The sequence below is a fragment of the Pimephales promelas genome, chromosome 6 (genome assembly GCF_988280905.1).
Source record: "Pimephales promelas chromosome 6, fPimPro1.hap1.1, whole genome shotgun sequence".
NCBI classification, from domain to species: Eukaryota; Metazoa; Chordata; class Actinopteri; order Cypriniformes; family Leuciscidae; genus Pimephales; species Pimephales promelas.
This window is the reverse complement of record NC_142774.1, coordinates 36,489,191-36,514,213: the sequence shown is the minus strand read 5'-3', so window position 1 is coordinate 36,514,213 and position 25,023 is coordinate 36,489,191. Positions and strand designations below refer to the sequence as shown.

At 36.3% G+C, this 25,023-nt stretch overlaps 1 protein-coding gene across 1 annotated transcript in view; it reads left to right on the top strand.

The window, feature by feature from the left end:
* Window positions 1-25,023, top strand: part of cacna1hb (calcium voltage-gated channel subunit alpha1 Hb) — a 51,274-nt gene that overhangs the window by 13,827 nt on the left and 12,424 nt on the right. Inside the window, exons 5-22 of the mRNA XM_089132525.1 lie at window positions 110-422; window positions 1,028-1,120; window positions 2,122-2,758; window positions 4,544-4,893; window positions 7,028-7,179; window positions 7,271-7,456; window positions 8,634-8,751; window positions 10,327-10,482; window positions 12,405-12,489; window positions 12,584-12,762; window positions 18,173-18,511; window positions 20,541-20,641; window positions 20,758-20,881; window positions 21,581-21,649; window positions 21,877-22,061; window positions 23,028-23,154; window positions 23,307-23,432; window positions 24,173-24,262. Of these exons, the coding sequence (XP_088988651.1) occupies window positions 110-422; window positions 1,028-1,120; window positions 2,122-2,758; window positions 4,544-4,893; window positions 7,028-7,179; window positions 7,271-7,456; window positions 8,634-8,751; window positions 10,327-10,482; window positions 12,405-12,489; window positions 12,584-12,762; window positions 18,173-18,511; window positions 20,541-20,641; window positions 20,758-20,881; window positions 21,581-21,649; window positions 21,877-22,061; window positions 23,028-23,154; window positions 23,307-23,432; window positions 24,173-24,262 (3,430 nt within the window). The remainder of the gene's footprint in view (window positions 1-109; window positions 423-1,027; window positions 1,121-2,121; window positions 2,759-4,543; window positions 4,894-7,027; window positions 7,180-7,270; window positions 7,457-8,633; window positions 8,752-10,326; window positions 10,483-12,404; window positions 12,490-12,583; window positions 12,763-18,172; window positions 18,512-20,540; window positions 20,642-20,757; window positions 20,882-21,580; window positions 21,650-21,876; window positions 22,062-23,027; window positions 23,155-23,306; window positions 23,433-24,172; window positions 24,263-25,023) is intronic.

Below are 25,023 nucleotides of genomic sequence, written 5' to 3'. Positions count from 1 at the left end.
TAATGAAAAATGGGGGCAAAAACAAAAGTGTTGCATTTATAATTTTGTTCAGTGTGTGTACATGCAGTATATATATTTTGTAATGCTTATTTTATTTGTCTGTCTGCAGGCTGTATAATGTTTCAGAGTCTGTGAACGAATACTACAGACTGGACGAAACAGACGACATCCCCTTCATTTGCTCCACCATTCGGGAGAACGGAATGTTGCACTGCTACAATATCCCCAAACGCAGAGTGGGAGGGGCTGATTGTGAACTCACGCCTGATGATGTCACAGATCTGGTTTTTAAGGAACCGCATCATCATGGATGCGTAAACTGGAACTTGTACTACAACATCTGCGAAGCAAGCGAACACAATCCCCATAATGGGGCTATCAACTTTGACAACATTGGATATGCATGGATTGCTATCTTTCAGGTGTGTGTGCATGTTTGTGAGTTGGCAAAAGATTTAAAGAGTATAGAATGAGTTTATGTAAAAAAAGAAAAAGCAAAGTCATCTTTTTTTTTTTCAAGGCAGTTCAAGACTTTCTATACTTGCGTGTTAGACATCCGCTCCAAGTTGTGCATTACAATTTTCGCTGAGTATATATTAAGCCTGGCAGGCGCTGATATTTTTTATCCTCACATATTCTTTTGGCACAGAGAGGACACTTACTTTCAGAGTTGGTAAATGAAGTGAATGGTTGCCAGGGGTTACAGCCAGAGTGAATCCTATTACATCATTAACCAACTTATCTGTCCCAGGAAAATCACGTTTTATCATGTTCCATTCTAATCTAATCTTAAGGTGCAACAATATTCATCATATTCTTCACTGATCTGATTGGGAATGTGCATGGACATTTATCAGGTTTCTGAGTAAATCCAATCGACCACAGCGTGACGTTTATCATTCCATACAATGTTTCCTGACCTAGTTTTCTGTAAGCGATGGACAATATTGGAAGATGTCCTTTGTGTTTTAGAGCTATATTTGCGGATGTCGTAACCTTTATGATCCTGTTTCTGTTTTCTCATCAGGTCATCACCTTAGAGGGATGGGTGGATATAATGTATTATGTCATGGATGCACATTCCTTTTACAACTTCATCTATTTCATCTTCCTTATCATTGTAAGTGCGCAGTAATTAATTAATGGATACATCTTCCTTTCATTTAACCTCTGCTGGAGTCTTTCATTAGTTGCATGGAAGTGTTTTTTGCTATCATCAAGATATAAATTACTGGAGTAATTTCACTTTATAACTATACTTAAAGAGATGCAAATTAAAATCATTTTGGAGAATTTGTGATTGAGCACTAATGAAACTAAATGCTTGTACTCAGTTAGAGTACACTTCAGAGAAAATCACACTTTTTACACCCTTAGACCCTTAAAGTACATATTTTACTGGTCATCATTTTGTAAATCTACTGTATCATGTGTGAAATAATAACATTTTCTGTCTTATTGATGTAACAAGTCAAATCACATTCTTTTGTTTTACCTATAATCATTGAGTTCAACCAAGGTCAGTCTATAACTGACCAAGCTCAATTTAACACTTTCTATTAAGAGGTTTCAGTCTGTCCTAGAGACTCACAAAATTGTGCTTAAACAGGTCGACTTGCACAGTTTGTGCTTGAAATGTACTTACAGTAATTGAGAATATGTCCTTTGGCTTTGGTTTTACTTTTAAATGCACAATTAAAGGCCCTGAAAGTGATTTCTGAGAAATGCTGTTGAAAGTGGATTGGACTGAGCAACACGACACACTTGTAGACAATCAGCAGTAGGGGGCGTGTCTACTCATGATGGGGGAGGAGAGAGAGTCAGCCAATCAGCAGTAGGGGGCGTGTCCAAAAATGAGGAGCGAGAGTGACAAAGACTGTTGAAATAGAGATGGCTGAGAGACATTACAGAAAAGAAAATGTTAGAGAAATTTTACTGGAAAAAGAAGGTTTAGAGCTTTAAATTGGATAATATTAGAAAAGATGTTATTAATTCTGCAGGGATTTCAAACGGTTTTCCAAGACAAAAGAAACATCAGTGTTCTGAAATGTGCAAAACATCAGTATACTTGTAGCAAGGTATTTTGAACTATTGTTTTCAACATCTCTGATTTGTCCACAGGTAGGCTCCTTCTTCATGATCAACCTGTGCCTAGTCGTCATTGCAACACAGTTCTCCGAGACCAAACAACGCGAGAACCAGCTGATGAAGGAGCAGCGAGCACGTTTCCGCAGTAATGAATCCACCTTAGGGAGCTTGACCGAACCAGGATCCTGCTACGAAGAAATGCTGAAGTACCTCGTCCACGTTTGTCGTAAACTTTGCCGTCACGCCTCACGCCTCTACGGCGAATTATGCCCTAAGAGACACGGGGGCGTGGCCAATCCCAGCAGCTCCCTCTCAGTGGGTGGGACTAATGGATATTGGAGTGACAATGGATCAAAGATGGGTCCGACCCAATACTGTATGCTGCATTATCATCACCCCCATCAGAATCACCATTACCTCAGCAATGGCATAGAAATGAAGACCCTTCATCTCGATAGAGATTCCAAAAAGTCGCCATCACTCCCACTTGCACTTCAAAATTTAAAGGGTTTGAGGCTCGGTATGAACTATCCCACCATCCTGCCCTCCAAAATGTACACGAACTCACATACTCGCTCACACTCGACCGGAGGAGTCAAAGCGCCAGCTTTCTATAGCAGGAAGATCTCTGTTTGTAGTGGATACCATGATACTTACAAGTTGCAGCACGGTAAGAACACAGATCAGCAGTGTTTTGTTATCTAATGCTATTACATTCAATTATTAATTGTGGCTTAAAGGTACAAATGCGTTTTGGGCCACTGAGTGTACAAACTGTAAAAAATATGAAGTAGAAATGATGCAAATTCTATGCAAAAACTGAAGTGTTTTGGGCCTGCTGTCTTGACTTAGTTTGTGGATTAAAAGTAAATTCTGTCTCTAGGGTTTTAACTTAATAACATAGATAATGAAATACTTTTTTTCCTTTAGCTTTGCGCACTTGTCATGCCCTAATAATTCCAAATTGAATTGAGGGAACCGTCTGCACAAACACACATTCTGTCTAGACATTATTTTTGTGCCTCTTGACTTTTGCCTGAAATTATTGTACCTGATGAGGAAGCCTTGCGATTTTCAACATTTTGGTCAAAATATATTCATAACTTTGATTTTTTTAAACTTCCAAAGTATATTCTTTCCCATACTTCTGTGAAATTGCATTTAATAGATATTGCAAAACTGAAGCATGCGGTCTGTGGTCAGGTTGCTCTTAGACAGGTGTTATTATATATATATATATATATATATATATATATATATATAATGATTTCTTCCCGTAATCACGTTTATTCATGTAATTGCCTGGGATGGATTTGGTACTCAAGAAACTTTTCTTAATATTATCAATTTTGAAAGCAGCTGCTATATAAATATTTTTGTGGAAACCTTATTACTTTTTTTTTTTTAGTACTTTTACTTGATAAACAAAATTAACTACCTAAACGGTAGTGTATTTTCTTGGGAAACAGGATGTTTGGTGGAACATATCAGCAGAACTTCTGCAAATATCATTTAAAATGTTAAAACTCCCTATATGGTGGGATTTTATAGGCCAGTAGCCACACTGTAAAAAAAAAAATAAAAAAAAATATCACAACATTTTTTTCTTTTGTCAAATCAACTTAAATAATTTATTTAGTTGAGATAACTTATTATTTTGAGTTTCTGATGATTAAATCAATCTCCTTCATTGTATTAACTCACCTTTTATAAATAAATAATATTAAAAATTATATTATATTATATTATATTATATATATATATTATATTAAAAATATTAAATATTAAATAATAAATAATAATAAATGTTGTGTTCTGATAAAGACAGTAAACGGTAGAATTTGGTATTTTATTTAATCCTAAAAGATATAACATCTTAGAAAAATTCAGTTTGGTCCCATTAGGGTTATTAAAGGATTGGTGCCAGATTATGATTAAAAACATTCTCATGAAATCTTGTACATATATTTATTTTAACTGGGGTTGGTGTCCTCCATCTGTTTGAAATGATCAACAAATATATTAATCGTAAATCATAAACATGTTGGAGATGATCAAAGCTCAGTCCCAACAGATGGGTCTCAAAACACAGGTGTAGACAGACTTTGCCCTGATTACAAAATAGAGACAGTATCGATCACTATTGTCATATGTGTGCATGTGTGTTAATGACACGTGCCTGCAGTGCCCTAAACTGGAATCAATACACTAATGCACCACTGGATTGTCTAATTAGGTTGCATTTGGAGAATTTGGATGTAATGTGAGTGGCTGGGGCTAGCCATACTATTTACTCAAGCGTTTGTAGTCGGGGTAGATATTATTGAGTCAGTTTAATAGACGCATAAGAAAGCAAGCATTTGTGTAAACTGGTCCTCATTACTGACATCTAATGTGACAACTTGCCCCAGTCCTACTCATGTGTAATATTAAATACCATTGTCCTTCACTGCAGGTGTGTATCCAGGGACATGTTTGAGTGTGTGTGCGGACAGCAGGGTGGGGCTGGTGTCTTCAGAGTCATCCTCCTGCCCGATTTGCGCCCAGGAAAGTGATGGTGTTAATTGCGACTCCAACGGTGACTCGGACCCAGAGAAGCAGGGGCCAGACGTCAGCTCGGAACAGAGCAAAAGAAACCAAGACATGGATGAAAAGGAGTCTGGGAATGTGAACTGTGTGTGTGTGTGTTTTCAGTATGCCAGAGCCATTTTGAAGCGGATTGTGGACAGCAAGTACTTTAACAGAGGGATAATGATAGCAATCCTCATCAATACACTCAGCATGGGTGTGGAGTACCATGAACAGGTGAAAACAATACACTCATTTTACACGCAAATCACAAATGAGATCTCAATATCTGAGTTGTTTCTAATAGACTTTGGAAAGATTAAGTATCCTGCAGTTTTAAAAGAGATCACTACAATATGTAACCTAATTATACAAATATTTAAATCAATTATATTTGAAAATAGGAAATCTTTTCCACAAAATTAAATTGAGCTTTTTCAAGAATAATAATAATACTAATGCATTATTTTTTAATATTTTACTGGACTGTATTTTCAATACGACAACATCCTTCTGAACATACAACAATAACTAGAATGTACATTTCCAGAAGGAAATGTGAAGTGGTGCTTGAAGTGGCAAAACTCACCGCTCGGTTGCTAGAGTGTGGTACATTTTCGCATACGAGCCAACAACCATGTCTGTACAAAGTTCTGGTGGTGAGATATGGCTTATTCGTGTGTTCAGGTGATTGCTAGGGTGTTCTAGGTGGTTGTTAGAGTGTTTGGGTGGTTGCTAGGTGGTTGCTAGGGTATTTTGGGTGGTTGCTAAGGTGCTCCTAGGGTGTTCTGGGTTGTTGCTATAGTGTTGGTAGGCAGTAGGTATTCTGGATGATTACTAGGCAGTTGCTAAGGAGTGTTGGGTGGTTGCTAGGGTATTTTGCGTGGTTGCTAGACAGTTGCTAGGGTATTCTGGGAGGTTGCTAAGGTGCTCCTAGTGTGTTCTGGGTTGTTGCTATGGTGTTGGTAGGCTGTAGGTATTCTGGACGGTTACAAGGCAGTTGCTAAGGAGTGTTGGGTGGTTGCTAGGGAATTTCTAGGTGGTTGCTAGAGTGTTTGGGTGGTTGCTAGACGGTTGCTTGGGTATTCTGGGAGGTTGCTAAGGTGCTCCTAGTGTGTTCTGGGTTGTTGCTATGGTGTTGGTAGGCTGTAGGTATTCTGGACGGTTACAAGGCAGTTGCTAAGGAGTGTTGGGTGGTTGCTAGGGCATTTCTAGGTGGTTGCTAGAATGTTTGGGTGGTTGCTAGACGGTTGCTTGGGTATTCTGGGAGGTTGCTAAGGTGCTCCTAGTGTGTTCTGGGTTGTTGCTATGGTGTTGGTAGGCAGTAAGTATTCTGGTTGGTTACTAGGCAGTTGCTAAGGAGTGTTGGATGGTTGCTAGGGTATTTTGGGTGGTTTCTAGGGCATTTCTAGGTGGTTGCTAGGGTTTTCAGGGTGGTTGCTATGGTTTTTAACATGATGATTATTATTATTATTGTATGTTTTGTAAGGATTTGTTCAAGTGTTGTATTGGAAATAAGGACTATGGGTACATTATCAAATAAATCATGCAATTAAATGAATGGATGATGTTATATGATTTGGTAACGCATCATTTCTAATAACATCATTTTGGATCTGAATCTGTGCATCGTATAAACAAATATTATTATTATTAATGTAGTCCTAATTCAAATGTATTATGTTCTATTTCAAGTTATGCTTTACCAATTTAAACTGATTGCATGCTGTAAACAATAATCTGTTACAAAATAATTTATGATAAATTGATACAAATGAAACAATCATAATGAGAACTTCAATTAATCACCTGAACTATGAAACTTTTTAGCAATACAGTTTTCCTCTAGTGTCATCGCTGGCATATACTGTACACATAAATTCCCTAGCGTCAAAAAACACTAACACAAAGTGATCATACACTGCTGTTTGCGCTGCGATTGCATGCATGTTTATGGCTTATATTGCATTTAATGAACCCCCTTGGTTAGGATCAGCGTGTCTGTGTGACACCAAGAGGCAGTCTGAGATTAACCGGTTTGAGGCAGAGGACATTCACGCTGTTGCCAGGGAAATGATTATTTACATTACAGTAGACACGGTTAAATAACAGTGCCTGCTCTTCCTCCGAAAGAAATAAACCCACATGGAGAGAAAGAGAAGAAGCACAAATACAATGTCGTGCTAGTAACAACACTTTAGTCAATCTTTTGTATTAAGTTCATATCAGGACCGTATGTGTTACAGATATGAATGATACCTCAAATCATGCGAAAACTTTTTTACACAAATATACATTGGTTGGCTATGACAAATGACAGAAACATAAAACTCGCGTAGTTTTGCATATTCTCCTTGTCTTTATCTTGTAGCCGGACGAGCTGACGGACGTGCTGGAGATCAGTAATATTGTCTTCACTAGTTTGTTCGCGTTAGAGATGCTCCTGAAGCTTTCGGCCTGCGGTCTGTTCGACTACATCAGCAACCCCTACAACATCTTCGACGGGATCATCGTTATCATCAGGTTCTGTTCGCTTTCATTCACGCTCTGATTGTTTTGTGGTAAATTCATTGTATATTTTGACCACGCCTGTCCTGTCTGCTGGTTTCGGCAGTGTGTGCGAGATCGTCGGACAAGGGGACGGAGGGTTTTCGGTGTTGCGGACGTTCCGGTTGCTCAGGGTGCTAAAGCTGGTGCGGTTCCTCCCCGCTCTGCGCAGGCAGCTGGTGGTACTGATGAAGACCATGGACAATGTGGCCACCTTCTGCATGCTGCTGATGCTCTTCATCTTCATCTTTAGGTTTGAATGAAAGTGCTTCCATACAAGAACAAGATTATGCATGTAGACCATGATACTGCTTCGCGCTCCAATCAACAAGCAATTTGTCTGTTCACGCCAGTGAGACCCTACAAAATCATTCAAAAATCACAGCCAATCAGAAGAGCGTGTGGGCGGAGTCACTGCACTCACGCAAGCGCAATGGAGTCGCAATGAAATTTGATAATCACGTAATCAGATTCATTAATATTACCCAATTTTAACATTAATAAAATATATGAAAACTTTTCTTAGTCCATATTCTTAAAGTAGCAAGAGGTGTTTATATCGTGACACATACAAGTGTAACGGAATATATAAGAAAAACTTCAGTTATGACATTTCGATTAGGCTAAACATTATTATTTTTTTTTAAACAATACATACACCGATGAATGAATATGAATATGAATATGATCATGATCTATCATGTGTATTTAGAAATACATTTCATGCTGATTTTAAATATGTGGTTACAGCCTTGCACATTATTATTAATAACCCTCAAGCACAGGATTATTTCAATCCCATCAGAGCGAGTTTGGAATTAATATGCTCATAATTTCATAATACTAATTTTAATATTATTGGATATACTAATATAGATTTTAATATTTTGAATTTCATTTGAATATTTTCTGTTTAGTAGTTTTGTTGTGTTTTTGTAATTTGTATCAGTTTTTGGAATTTTAAATATGTCTGTAAAGTTTTTATTACTTCCGTTATTAGTTCATTTCCTTTTAGTACTTCAACTTAAACTAAATGAAAATAAGAAATGTGGCCTTAGAAACTAGCTGAAATAAAATGTTAGTTTTATATTTTATTCTATTTCAGGTCATTGTTAATGGGTTTTTGTTTTAGTTAACGATAATAAAGCTGTCTGGTACTCTTTTTTTCAGCTTCAGATATATTATTAATAATTATATTGAAATAATATTATTTCAGCTTCAGAGTCATAATAGTGAGGCAAATAACAGCCTTTTCAAAGTGAAAGTATGATATTTTATTCTGTATCTTGATAATTATATATAAATTGGACACACTTTCCTGAAAATGACCCTGATATTCTTGCATCATGTAATGCAGTAGGCATTTTGTTTTTGAAACGTTTTTTTTTTTTTTCTGTCTCCCTCTTGTTCTCCTCTCTCTCTCTGTTTAGTATACTGGGAATGCATCTGTTTGGGTGTAAGTTTACTCTACGTTTGGAGAATGGGGACACGGTGTCTGATAGGAAGAATTTTGACTCACTCCTCTGGGCCATCGTCACCGTTTTCCAGGTCAGAAAAATGTTGAACAATATATGGATGTCAATTATTTTTTCAGAGGTAGAAATATTTCACTTATTATTGCTTAAGTAACATAAAGGTCCTCTTTAGTAAATGATAAAACTGAAATCCTTACATTTCACTGACCACCGAGAGTAGGTCACTAAACCGACGCTTACTGAACTTACTGCAGCTTGTATTCATTTACAGCCCAGAAATATCATATTTAGTCTTCGGAGGCAAGTTTTGATTAAATACTCAATCCTCAATGTGGAAACTGCAGCATTTTGCAAAAATGCTGAGGCAAGGGTTTGTGGGTATTTAGCCTCCCTTAAATTAACAAATCCTTGTCATCTCATTTTTGACGCTGTACATTTATATTTATGATTCGAAAATCATTTGCAAACTTTCATTTTTCTTCTCCATTCTACTTTTAATAACAATAAAAATGCACGCATGCTGTATTATGAGTGCATGTGTATATAAGTCTTACTTTTAAGACTGGGATTATTCAAACTTCTACAAGTTGTGTCAGAGTTGAAATTGCTGAGGTCATCAAATCCTTGCCCTATAATATTGCAGACACGATGAGGTCATCATCCCTCTCCCTGCAGTATTGGGCAGTGTGATGAGGTCACCGGGGGTGACACTTGTGCAAATACTGATATGGTGCTGTATTAACTCCAGGCCCTGAGGGAAGCCACCGGAGTCAGGGTTTCTTCAGTACCGGGAGCCTTTAATTTCCCTAATCTCTATTTCTGTCGGTGTGTGTGTAGGTGTGTGTGTGTGTTTGTAAGCAGAATATAAACTCCAGACTGAACCTGCTGTGTTTCCTCTGTTCTAAATCAGTCTGCAGGAAGAGGCAGAGATGGGTTCGGGTTCTGTTGTGAATGTGTGAAAAACAACTTTCTTTGCATTTGAAGTTGAATTTTAAATTAGGACAAAAAAAATAAGTTTACATTTGTTTTACTTGGTGTAAAAAATACTTCTTAGTCAAATAACTTTTCGTTAGTGTAAACATCATGAATAGTTTGCTACTTTGCTTTTTTTAATCATATAATATTTTTATTTAGTTATAAATAGTTATAAATTTAATTTTTTGTGTGTGTGGAAATAGTGTGTTTTAAATCAAATACATCTTTGCAGCTGTTAAATAAAACACAAATATATTTTAATAATGGTAATTATTGTTATTATATCATAATATTGTAAAACTTGTAGATTATATTTAATCTGGTCAGTTTTGATGAAGTCAGAAACATTCTGTGGGCAGTGAGTGACGTCATGCACATTCATTTCTCAAACTGATTTTATTTTCTTTATTATTATTATTATTATTTAAAAACAATTTTATAAATATGCAATCATTTATAAATCACCAATTTTTTTTAAAACTGAGATAAATTCTGATTCTTCCCAGGCATGCTGTAGGCTATACCGCTAGAGGCGTTGTTGTAATTAATAAATGATAATTTGATGTTTTTAATAGAATTTAGATAAAGGTGTTTATGGTTATATGTCATTTACCTACTCACAGTGTGAGACAATAGTTTAAAAAGTGAAATTTGAGCCCCTTTGTCTTGACAGATTTTGACCCAGGAGGACTGGAATGTGGTTCTGTATAACGGCATGGCCTCCACCTCCCCATTGGCCGCTCTGTACTTTGTGGCCTTGATGACCTTTGGGAATTACGTCCTCTTCAACTTACTGGTTGCCATCTTAGTAGAGGGCTTCCAAGCTGAGGTAAGAGGTCAGATGTTGAACTAGGGACTTGAAAAGTGTGCTCGTAGTGTCATTCCACCTTTGGAAAGATGAATGTGTATTTAAAATGGGTAATTTATGTAGAAGAAATGTGAAATTATTTTTGAATTTGGAGCTTTCTAGACTGAGAAAAGCCAAAAAAAATGTATTTTTGGCTCATGTGGATGAAAGACAACAAGGGAAAATCAGGGAAAATCTCAGGGGAAAATGAGAGTGTTGCACGACCATTCAATAGTATGACTGGGTTTCTAACAATGGAGAGCTTAATGCAAATGGGTGGAGTGTCTCTTTAAGTCTCTAAATACTCTGTGGGGCTACTACTGTAACAAACTCGTTTAAACTACTTCCTCTACTTTTCAACATCTGTGTGAATCCTCCGCACGAGTGAATTAGATGTGGCCATATTGCATTTAATTGAGTTTCAAGAGGGAATTGTTCAAGTTAAGAGTAAGATGTTATCAGAGGACTGGAATTATTGCACTGTGACTCAATTACAGCACAGTAACCATAATGCACACCATGAAAAAAAAAGAAAGAAGGGATTTCCTTTGAGCGCACATGGAAATGAACAAAAACATGCTCTTGTTTCTTTTCGTTATTGGTGTCACATCAAAGAGATTGATTGTGTGGATCGGTGTATGTTTGGCTTGTGTGTGTAATTTTGATGTAGATGAGACGCATCTGTAGTGTATAAGCGCAGGCGCCGGGCTGCAGCTGGTGTGATAGGAACACGCTTTCACTCAAACCTTCTGTTGTTCCTTTTTTTTCCCCTCTGTCTTTTATCTCTCTCTCTCTCTTTTGTCTGCAAGGTAATATCACACACTGGACACTTCTCACACAATACGCCAATACACATTTACACACACTTTTCCTGTTGTTACTCGGATGAAAATGCCAATTCTCATTCATTCACATCCATTTTCCATGGATTTACAATACATTTTGAGGTATAAAGAAGCAAGTCTCTCTAGCCATTCTTTGTGTGGCGTAACTCATCCTGGATGTATGTTTCTGGTTCGCCTTGGTATTGAACACCCGCTTTTTACAATAAAATTAATTCCTTGTAGGTTTCTTTCTAGTGAAATATACTGATTCATCCAGAAATAATACAGTGTTGGCCAAAATGGATGTCCAGAGGGTATATTTGTTTTAAATGACCATCAAATTATAAAAAATATTTTAAATATTATAAAAAAATATTATTAAAAAATATTATAAAAAAATAATAATATAAAAAAGTAAAATATTTTAAATAATTACTTAGTTAAGGTATTTATCTGATAATTTTATATATAAAAGACAAACAACAGTTACAGGTTTATTTTTACAGGAATAATTCTGCAGGAAAAATCTAAAAATTAAGTACAGCATAATCAGTTATTATCATTTCATTGGGTCTTTCTTGTTTTTGCATGTGATGTGATCATAATTCCTTTGTATGACAGCCTGGGCAAAAATTATGTCTGCACAATTTGCCATGTTTCGTTGCGTTATTATCACAAATAAAACAATTGACTCCAAGCACAACTACGCAATATGCTTACAAAATCTTTAACAAACACTTAATACTATTTGAATGAAGGGGGTGAAGATGTCTATTTTCCACCAGTTTTGACCACCTCTGAATGCCACATTTTAAAAGTGAAATAGGCGTTTCATGTTGGGTTTAAATGCATTGGAAATGGAAGTTCAATGACTCAGCAGGAAATAGGACGAGGACAAAATGAAAAACTAAGCATGAAAGTAGAAGGTAGAGAATTGCATACCCTTGAAAGAGCAAATGTAATTGTGTTTGTTCTGCATTTATTTATGCTGGCCTTGTTTTGTTTGGCTTGATATGAACATGTAATCATTATCATGAATTCTGAATTTTAGCCTTTAAATGTCATTTCTATCTCTTTCAGGGTGATGCTAGCAGATCAGACCTTGATGATGGCATGTCGTCTGACTATGGTGATGAGGACAAACTGAGAGAACTGCTAAAATCAGGTGTGTGTGTGTGTGTGTGTGGTCGTACATGTCTTTGTGCACAAAGATAGTTAATGTGCTTTATTCATTTATGCTAATCTCATGTTGATATTAGGATCAGAGATGAAAATGCAGACATTAATGCCCATCTCCAACGGACACCTGGAACCTCGAGCGTCTATGCCACCTCACATACAACTCAACGCCACACCCAGAACTGAGGTGTCACACATCTACAGCCAATCACGGCGCAACAGCAACACCTCCACCGAACCCCATGACCAGAGATCCCTGGTGAGTAGGAAATGCTGTTACAGTACATGTAAACCTACAGCAATAGTATTCATCTCAAAACAAATGAAATAAAATTACATAATCATTTTAGAATTAGCCCTTTTAAAGCTTTTTTCACACCAAGCATGAATATTCAGCGCAAATTTTCAGCATGAATTTTTGAAAACAGACATTCACTTCTTCATTTGTGGTTTTACCATGGCATCTTATTGTTTTCATTGCCTTTTTGTATTGGATTTTGGTTTAATATTGAAACGTAAGTAGCTTAACACAGCTTAACATCTAGACATTTAGAACTTTACCTACCTGTTTTATTTGAAAGTAAAATAAATAAATAAAATGTATGAAAATATTAAAATATGAAAGTTAATACTGCTCTTCATCGCTATGATCAGTTGTATTAGCATCCATTACATATGCAAGTACTAGCTGCACATTAAAGGTGGGCTAAGTTGTTTTTTAAATAGGCCTTTGGCCAATGTACTAACAATGATTCCATACACCGCATTCACAGTGTATAGCCGTGAACACAACAAGAGTTGTTTGTTAGTTGCCAACAGCACAGCAGCTCCAGACACACTATGACACTCAAGCCCAGTGTTAATTAAAGCAACGTCCGCGTCTGTTTTCAGGCCCTCCCACTTACAGTAACTCTCTCCAGCGCTGGACAGCGTTTCTAATATTAATATTAACGCAGGTCCGAAAGCTCTTGCCCAGACATAACCCTGTATTTTTCAGTGCTTTCTTCTGAGTTTCTCTCGTTTGTATTCTGTCTCATCTCTATTTCTGCAGTCTTTTTGTTTTTCAGTTCAAATCTCCCTCTTGCTTGTTCTCTGTCCTCCACCCTCTACATGTTTGTTGTTGTTTCGGCCCGACTAACTTCCATGCACCTTTTTTACACGACTTACCCCACCTTTAAATGATTTTAAGGCATTATGTGGAGAAAACGAACAACCTAATGCAAAGTAAATTACATTTAAACCGTTTAATGCATAGCTACCTGTGGATTAGCCTGCTTATACCATGGTAAATTGCCAAAATTGACAAGTTAAAGCGGTTATTGATGTTTGCAACGCATTTTAATTCAGACACAGGGATGAAGTAGTGTGTAAGATTACATTTTTTAATGAATGAATTATAGCATTTATTTGAATTATCGAGAAAGAGAGAGAGAGACCATTTCAAAACAATTTAACTAAAAACAAATATTTTACCAATTAAAAACTAGCCAGTGCCTCTCTCACACCCCATCTCCATTCAAACAAAGCAACATATGTATACTCAATGGTCACTCGAGATATTAACTTCTTTTCCTGCATTTTTACACTGGTGGGATTTCAAAATGGCCAATTTAGCTTGGCCAATGGAAAAATTGGCTAGAACACATTGTTGTTGCCATGACCTTCTATATTTATATCCTAATTAGCGGTGGGTATAGATTTTTTTTTTTTTAATCTAGATTAATCTCACTGTAATCTTAAAATTCGTCTAGATTAATCTCACTGTAATCTTGGAATTAGTCTAGATTAAAATGGCTCATTTGAATTATCCCGACGGCATTCAGAATGTGTGCTACCCAAACAATGACTAAAAGTAAGGTTTCTCAAGCCAGGTGGCGCTTTAGACCAGGGGCTCATCTCCTGTTTCCAAAATGCATCACAAACTGCTTGAGAAAGCTGTTCTACTATCATAGTTGGTATCATTGCTAAAGTAGTTTGACGACGACTCTTCCCCTGCGCTACATCAGTGCTTGGCCTCCACATTAGCCAATGGATGCTTTGCGTTTTGATGGTACTTGAGACTGGACTTGAGAACTCCTACAGTAAACTAATTTCACATTGCACAAGGTGCAAACAACCTAAAGCCTGGAACACACCAAGCCGACGGTCGTTCGTCAGGCAGTTATTGTGCGTCGGCCGACTAAGTCTTCTCAGTGTGTTCGGCACCGTTGATTGGTCCTTGTCGGCTTTTTTTTTTTTTCGGCCGATTCGACGTTGAATCGGCGTCCGGCCGTCTGTGAAAGGGAACTCTGATTGGCTGTTCAGCTTAGTGAATTTGTCAGTGCAGAATAATAGCAAAATAGTGTGAACTAATCATTTCTCTTTCTGGGTCTCTATGGGACTGACAGGAAGAATGAAAGACTCGGACCCGCCCCGAACCCCGAAGACTCAGAGATGAACTAATCTTTTTGTTTCCAGTACAGATTCAGAACCCATTTGTTGCGCAAAGCGCATGCGTGGTTAATACAAAAAAAACGAATCACTCTCTGAGACAACTCGGTAGTCCCGAGTCATATTAAAGATTCGTTCAAAAAAAATGAATCGTTCATGGACGACACTATATGAAAACCCTAATTTTGTGATCAATTTTTCAAGTATTAAATAAAGGACCAAGTCTTGAACATTCAAAAAAAACATATGAAAAACAGTATCATGAGCAGTAAAGAAGGGACATAATAAAACCATCATTCAATTTTGAAATCAAGATATTTGAGGCTATAGCACAATGGAGGACTCTCCACATCGCTTAGAGATGGGAGGTTTATACAATACTCTCCACGATGGATGTACTTCTTCACTAATAGAGATCTTAGCCCTCCATTTAGTACCTGTTTACCTTGCAGATGTCCCACATGCACAGATTTAACACAAATATAATTAATTAATTTTTTCTTCACCACATTATGAAAAACCAAATCCCCATATCTTTTAACAATGTAGTCTGGTTTATATTACCCCCAACTCCTCCAACTTTAGGGATCACCTTCACCTCAGAGAAGTTCTGAGAAACCATTTACCAGGGCTGAGTTTATAAAGGACATTAATGCATCCCTAATACACTTGATTATCCTATCCAGATTTTAATTTAACCTGTGCAGCAAGTGATAACACCACTGACATTGTGTCAAATCAATTAAATCCATTACTTTACTGAATCCAAGCATTTAAAAAAGTGGATCAAAACAAGACAAATTAGATGGTAGTTTTATAAGGGGATTTAAAAACAAAGACTTTTTTCTCAAAGGGCTTTCCAAAGAGCTTTTAAACAGTACTCGTATGTTTTTTTGAGCCTGTAGCATTTAGGCTGATCAAGCTCCTCCTGTGTTGCCTTTCTTATTGCCAATGTACATGAATCAATGATAAGTTGTAAAGTATTTTTCAAGTTTTGGTCTTCGCTGGTTAAAGGTATTGTCTTGAAAAATCATTAATTTGGCGAGCTGCATAATAGGGATGTTTTAATTTAAGATTGTGACCATTTTCTGTAGAATTTGCAATAGTAGGATTTTCTGCTATATCAGGAGTGTCACTATCAGAATCCATTGACTGAACTTCACTCCCTTCTATCAACACACCAGCATCCCCCCTGAGACAGGCTAAATCCTGATGCCTGCTAATCGACTGACTGGCCACCAGGCATCACAAGCTCAGCCCGCTCTACTGGTCGCTCCGGTTCACCGATTCCGCCATCGGGATCTGCGTTAGCTGCACATTTTAGCCTGCACTGATGTCCTGCCATTTACACTTACAACGGTATTCACGGAAGAATGTACCGAATCGTCAACGTGCTCGGTCATTATAGGCTTGCCAGCACTTTCTCCATCTTTTAGAGAGAAAAGATAGAGTTCAATGCCCTGATCAATTCTGTCACTGTTATTTTTTTCACCTTCATTATTTACTGGAGCAGAAGCGCATTTTCTTATTAGCTCATTCACATTAAAGGTATAGTTCATTTTGAAATTCATTTTTGGTATGTTTCAGCTTACCTCAAGGGCATCCAAGAAGTAGGTGTCTTTGTTTCCACAGTATTTTCAATTTTGACATTTTTAGGTCAAAACTTTCTGTTCTGTCAGTCATATAATGGAGGTCTATGGTCACCACCTCAAAGAGCATGCACAGAGAAGTCCAGATTAAACATGATTTAATGACTCGTAAATGTAAGTACACATTGATGGCCTAAGACACAAAACGAACGGTTTGTGTGAGAAAATGAACAGTATTTATATCGTTTTTACCTCTTGTAACCACAGCCACGTCCAAGTGATCTGAGGGCGTGGGCGCTTTGCTTTGGTAAAAACTATATAAATACTGTTAGTTTTCTCACACAAACCGCTCGTTTTGTGTCTTAGGCCATCAATGTGTACTTACATTTACGAGTCATTAAATCATGTTTAATTTGGACTTCTCTGTGCATGCTCTTTGAGGTGGTGACCATAGACCTCCAATATATGACTGACAGACAAGAATGGTTTGACTTGGAAATATCAAAATTGAAACTACTGCGGAAAGATGTCTTTGGTAAGTGAACTTTCAAAGTGAACTATCCCTTTAATGTTTGCCTCATCATTCATTGAACAGTTTTGTATGACCGTACTTCCCACAAGTAAAACACCTCATTTATTCAGTAGTGATATAAATTGTATAATCTTTACCCAGCATTGTGGTTTTCACTGACGTATTCAAAGTTTGAAATTCAGCGTTCAGGATCATGAAAGTCTGACGTCTAAATGACATTACATGTTTAAGTCCTGGATTTTTGTGGATTATTTACCATAGCGTCCTAACAAACGCTCGAGTGAATCTTTATAAATGAATGGGGGCACATTCGAAAGAATAAACTTCTTAGAAGGATTCAACAAAGGCAAAACTGATAAAAAAGTATCTCTAATGGATAAACCAAATTCAGCTAAATGCTGAACCAAAGAGACTACTCTCAAAAAGACAACAACAGACTTGTTTATCCTGGATGGGGCACAACAAGCACAAATTTCGCTGCTGATGGCAATTAGACAGTCCTCAACTGTTATGGACTCATCAGGTAAACATTTGCACCCAAACATTTGGTGAGTGGTTGAAAGAGCACAACCTTAATGTGTCCACATTTTTTCCACCCTAAGTGATAAAATCGGCGACAATTAAATATACACTAAACCAAAATATCACTCAGACGCACACACACTACTCAGACTCCCGCACATGCGCAGAGAGGGATGATGGGAAATGTGTGTGACTAATCTGCATCTGTGTAGTGTCTCACAACAAAGCTGTGAGTTTAATTCCTTCAAAAACAACTATATTGACCCCTTGTGGCTGAGAAATATACTCTTTAAAAAAAACAAAAAAAACAAAAAAACTTTTGCTGATAATTTACTCACCCCCATGTCATCCAAGATGTCAATGTTTTGACCTGGAGCTACCTTCCAGCCAATCAGAATCAGACTGATTCTGTCTGTGTTACTCATTATATAACATTTAATTAAATTTTAGATGTAAGTTTAATAACAATCAAAATTCAGTCATGATGTAAATCTCTTCTATTTTTTCCTCACTGTTTGATTTTTGAATGATTCTTTCATACTACACCATTGGTTGCATCCCATGATAAACAGCTGCGATTTGCGTGTCTGTTGTAGTCCAGCCTTTGGGGAAGTCGCCGCTCCAGTTGGAACAGTCTTGGCCAGGCCCCCAGTCTAATAAGACGTTCTCAGTCAAGAGATCGCGAGTCGCTGCTGTCTGGAGCGGGACAGGACAGCATGGATGAAAACCAATCAGATGATGGGAAATCCAGCAGGACCGGCAGTCTGGGCGGAGTTTCATGTCTAGGGTCGTTTGATTTTCCAGAGCTCTTGCAGGTTCCGCGCCCATATTTGGAGTGCAATGGCAGATTAGATGGAAGTTATCCATCCTCTCCAAAAATTAAACAGCCCGACCCATCACCCACACAAGGGGCAGATGATGATGATTTTGAGGAGGTGATCTTTAATCTTTTTAAAAAATATCTATCTATCTATCTATCTATCTATCTATCTATCTATCTATCTATCTATCTATCTATCTATCTATCTATCTATCTATCTATCTATCTATCTATCTATCTATCGGAATCTATCTATCTATCTATCTATCTATCTATCTATCTATCTATCTATCTATCTATCTATCTATCGGAATCTATCTATCGGAATCTATCTATCTATCTATCTATCTATCTATCTATCTATCTATCGGAATCTATCTATCTATCTATCTATCTATCTATCTATCTATCTATCTATCTATCTATCTATCTATCTATCTATCTATCTATCGGAATCTATCTATCGGAATCTATCTATCGGAATCTATCTATCTATCTATCTATCTATCTATCTATCTATCTATCTATCTATCTATCGGAATCTATCTATCGGGATCTATCTATTTATCTATCTATCTATCTATCTATCTATCTATCTATCTATCTATCTATCTATCTATCTATCGGAATCTATCTATCAGGATCTATCTATCTATCGGAATCTATCTATCGGAATCTATCTATCGGGATCTATCTATCTATCTATCTATCGGAATCTATCTATCGGGATCTATCTATCTATCTATCTATCTATCTATCTATCTATCTATCTATCTATCTATCTATCTATCTATCTATCTATCTATCGGGATCTATCTATCTATCTATCTATCGGAATCTATCGGAATCTATCTATCGGGATCTATCTATCTATCTATCTATCTATCTATCTATCTATCTATCTATCTATCTATCTATCTATCTATCTATCGGGATCTATCTATCTATCTATCTATCTATCTATCTATCTATCTATCTATCTATCTATCTATCTATCTATCTATCTATCTATCTATCGGAATCTATCGGAATCTATCTATCGGGATCTATCTATCGGGATCTATCTATCTATCTATCTATCTATCTATCTATCTATCTATCTATCTATCTATCTATCTATCTATCTATCTATCTATCTATCTATCTATCTATCGGAATCTATCTATCGGAATCTATCTATCGGGATCTATCTATCTATCTATCTATCTATCTATCTATCTATCTATCTATCGGGATCTATCTATCTATCTATCTATCTATCTATCTATCTATCTATCTATCTATCTATCTATCTATCTATCTATCTATCTATCTATCTATCGGAATCTATCTATCGGAATCTATCTATCGGGATCTATCTATCTATCTATCTATCTATCTATCTATCTATCTATCTATCTATCTATCTATCTATCTATCTATCTATCTATCTATCTATCTATCTATCGGAATCTATCTATCGCGATCTATCTATCTATCTATCTATCTATCTATCTATCTATCTATCTATCTATCTATCTATCTATCTATCTATCTATCTATCTATCTATCTATCGGAATCTATCTATCGGGATCTATCTATCGGGATCTATCTATCGGGATCTATCTATCTATCTATCTATCTATCTATCTATCTATCTATCTATCTATCTATCTATCTATCTATCTATCTATCTATCTATCTATCCATCTATCGGAATCTATCTATCAGGATCTATCTATCGTGATCTATCTATCTATCTATCTATCTATCTATCTATCTATCTATCTATCTATCTATCTATCTATCTATCTATCTATCTATCTATCTATCTATCTATCGGAATCTATCTATCGGGATCTATCTATCGGGATCTATCTATCTATCTATCTATCTATCCATCTATCGGGATCTATCTATCTATCTATCTATCTATCTATCTATCTATCTATCTATCTATCTATCTATCTATCTATCTATCTATCTATCTATCGGGATCTATCTATCTATCTATCTATCTATCTATCTATCTATCTATCTATCTATCTATCTATCTATCTGATTCATCACACAAATTTTGACTGGTGGATGTTAAGAAATTCCCATAAATTTAGAAATGTAGATAAATTTCTTCTTTTTATCTGGTATTGTATGTTTTGTTTAGAGCTGGTGTCTCATTCTGAAGAGACTGTTGGAGCCTTATAAACCCCAGTGGTGCAGTGACCATGAGGATTGGTCTCTTTATTTATTTTCCCCTCATAATAAGTGAGTACCAACACGGAGAACCAGCCAACACACACATACACATATACACAACTAATGAATGCTGTGCTTGCACATTCTCATGCCATACACAACTCTTTCCCTCTCGTTCTCCGCAGGTTCCGGATGTGCTGTCAGAAAGTCATCACTCATAAGATGTTTGATCATATTGTGCTGTTCTTCATCTTCTTCAACTGCATCACAATCGCTCTGGAGAGACCCGACATCCAGCCCGACAGCACGGTGAACACAAACACTACACTCATTTCTAGCACTTTCATTAAGCTCTATTAAATATCTACACTAGCATTCAAAAGATTTTGTCAGGGAAATGTTTAATATTTTTGCATAATCTCCTGCCAAGGCTGCATTTATTTAATAAAAATTATTGTAAAACAGTAATAGTGTGAAATGTTAGAACAATCTATTTATTCATGTGACGGCAAAGATATTTTCAGCATCATGACCCCAGTCTTAAGAGTAAAAATCAGAAAATCATTCTAATATGCTGACTTGATGCTCAAGAAACATTTCTATTCTATATAATATTATCAATGTTGTGTTAATAGTATATTTATATGTATGTCATATATTTTTGGAATTCTTTGAGTAGAAAGTTCAAAAGAACTGCATTTATTTGAAATATAAATAATTTGTTACTGTAACAATATAAATGTCTTTACTGTCACTTTTGATCAATCTAATGCATCCTTGCTAAATAAAAGTATTCAAAATTACAAAAAATTAAAATTACTTCAAAATTACAATAAACAGTTTAACTCGGTAATGAAAATGCACAATAAATACTTTTAAAAGCCACTTCTCATCAACAGGGGAAATATGGCAACATCTCAAAGCTGCTATTGCATTGGTCTGTAATGAAAATGTATTTGTTGTAATTTTAAATGACATTTTCATTATTCATTTATTATTGTTTAACAGGAGCGGGTTTTCCTTAAAGTGTCCAACTACATCTTCACTGTGATCTTTGTGGCTGAGATGACTGTGAAGGTAGGGAATTAATTAAAAATGATTAATTGATTAAATAAAGGCATACTTTTTAGTAACATTTTTATTATTTTTCAAATCTCTGCAATGCGAGTAAATCACTCATGCTAGGAGACTAAAGATGTCTTTAAATAGCCAATGGCTAGTAAACTGTTCGATTTCAGTCACCTGTGATTGAGTTAGAGGCAAAAAATGATGGTTGTGATTATTATGCTGTTTTGTTATTGTAGGTGGTTTCTCTCGGGCTGTACGCTGGTCCAGGCTCGTACCTGAAGAGCAGCTGGAATGTTCTAGACGGTTTTCTGGTATTTGTGTCTATTGTGGACATCCTGGTCTCACTCGCATCCTCTGGCGGGAACAGAATCCTGGGTATCTTACGAGTTCTTCGACTGCTCAGAACACTAAGACCCTTGAGGTATGATTTTTATTGAAGGTATGTGTGGGTGTGTATAAATGTCTGGAAGTACATTATGTCCTCTATTGTAGGCTGTTTTAATATTCTTAGAGGGCTAGTTCCCCTATATTTCTTCTGTGGAACACAAAAGTAAATGTTTAGCAGAATGTTCACACTGCTTTTTCAATACAATGAAAGTGAATCGGAGCTGGTGAAGCTGCGATCACAATACCACTATTTCCGGCAACACGAGCGACAGGATGTGGGCGTGTCCAGTGGTGTGACAATATTGAGATATGTTTAACTTAATACAAATGAACAACCAACAGGAGTGAAGTCAGTGGAGCACACGTGATCCGTTACTACATCCTATAGTGGAGTTTTGAGGCAAGATAGGGCCTGTGCAAGCCTAAATGGTTTTAATAAACCTGTAGATAAATAGCCACAATGGCAAAGAGCACTCATTCATCTTTCATATTAAACATTTTATGTACTGATTACATTGTTTCCTTCCAAAATGTTTGTTTGTAATGGCAATAAACCTGATTTGTTGTCTAAAACATGAGGCAACATCCATAAATGTCGTTCACAAGCTTTACTAGGCAACCAGTCGTTACTCAATGAAACAAAATGTATCCCTAATATAATAATAATGTAAAATATTTTAATAACGTTGCTGTCCATGGTGCTGAAACCTTGAAACGTTTAATATCTTAGTCAGAAGACTATTGAAGCTTTTGAACCATTGAAGTCACACTTACTCATAATTTTTTTTTTATTCCATGGCAGACTCGAGCACATATTTGAACAAAGACAGACGGAGATATGTTCTGCTGAGCAGACGATACATTTCAAGGCTAAAACGACAGCACATCTCGTCTCGTCAGCTTGTTGTGCAGCTCTTAGCCTTTTTATTAACAGCCTCTTTCTAGTTCAGATATTGTTGCAACACTAAATATGCATTTCTTTGTGTGTTTGTGTTGTCAGGGTCATAAGCAGGGCCCCCGGACTGAAGCTGGTCGTGGAAACATTGATCACGTCTCTCAGACCTATTGGAAATATTGTGTTAATCTGTTGCGCTTTCTTTATTGTCTTTGGCATTCTGGGAGTTCAGGTACACACATGCTGCTAGTGTCTAAATTACCTAAAGAATACAAATCTGAATTAAGTTCATTTGATTGACTTTTATTAATGATTTTAAAAGTTATTTGCATTGTAATTATCAGTTGATTGCTGTTTAAATGTAAGGTTTTTTTATTTACTCAGCTCTTCAAGGGGAAGTTTCATCACTGTGAAGGCTTTGACACTAGAAACATCACCAATAAATCAGAGTGTCTGCTGGCGAAATACAAATGGGTCCGTAGGAAGTACAACTTTGATAACCTGGGTCAGGTAAGACACAATCACACTTACGCACATATATAGACATAGACATTAAGGGGGAATTCATGAAGAATGAATTATGACCACCGGTAGCGTCACACAAGTGCATTTCATCAAGATGACAGGGTTCTGGTAGATGTTGTTTTTTGTACATGTTCAGTTCTTTAAGTTCAGTTTTAGTTTAGACCTTTAACTTGAATTCCCTCATGTAATGCATTAACCTTAAGCTTGACATCCAATATGTTTGATTTCCCAAAACATTTGAATATCTGTCAAGCACGGACAGTTTAAATAAATGCACATTTTTATTTTGTCCACATTGTGGCAATTTGGGTTATCACAAATAAAAGCACAACTAAGCAATATGCTTAATTTTTATATATAATAATAAATAAAGTTTAAATAATATTTCAATAAAGGGTGAAGATGTCAATTTTCGAAAAAAAATTGCAAAAAAATATTACGTTTCTTATTTTAATTAGAAACAGCGCAAATAGAGTATGTTTAAAACAAGAAACACTTAATTCAGTATAAATTCTATAAATATTGTTTGCTTCTCAAGTAAATTTAGTATGTTTAGATTTTTTTTTTTCCAAAAAACAAAAACAAATGCTGTGCAGTAGCCTTTAACTAAGCAGAATTATGTTCATCTCAGCATCCCCTTAATATTTTACAGATATTCATATTGTTGACAATGATACAGTACTATTCTCTTATTTACATGAATCCATTTTATCTCTATTTTGCAGGCACTGATGTCATTATTTGTCCTCTCATCTAAAGATGGTTGGGTCAGCATCATGTACGATGGCTTAGATGCCGTGGCTGTGGACAAACAGGTGTGTGTGTGTGGAAGGACCTGTACAAGTATGTTAGCAATGAATTGTAGATCTGTCACCTTGTCAAAGACCCTTCCCAGAGTATTTGGATCTTGTGTTCAATTTGTAATGTCTTTCAGATCCAAAAAAAAAACAAAAAAACATTCAAGTGTGTGTGTGCGGATGTGTGTGTATTCTTCAGATAACTCCACTCAGTGTGGAAACACTTACGCCTTACTCTGAATCTGTCATAAGAAAAGAAAACACTGGCACCAGGAGTTTACGGGTTTCTTTTTTTTTACGCACAAGCTCAAGTGACACAATCACAAAAGGCAGCAGCGGGTTTTAGGTAAAGTGAGTGTTTGATTGATTCAGCTCTGAACTGAAGAAAAAAGGGAGAGCGAGATAAAAAATACAGTGGAGGACACCAAAATGAGCAGATTGAGGAAGAGACACAGAACATTCATCATTTAATTCCACTGAGAGATCTTATACTCACACACACATAGACTGAAACGTTCAGTCCACAGACAATAACAGACTCGACACAACTGGTTTATATAGTGTCCTTTATCTTTTAGTGTGGTTAAAAATACCAAATGTGTTGCATATACAATAAGACATGTAGAGTTTCCATTGCATTCTGCACTTTCTTCTTTAAGTCTTAGCCTTTTTAGGCTTTAAGGCTTTAAGTCTTATTACCTGCATTTTTCAATTCCTGAATTAGTAAGTTTAATTACTTAAATGCAGCTAAATTCAAGGCAAAAGCTAGCTAGTATCTC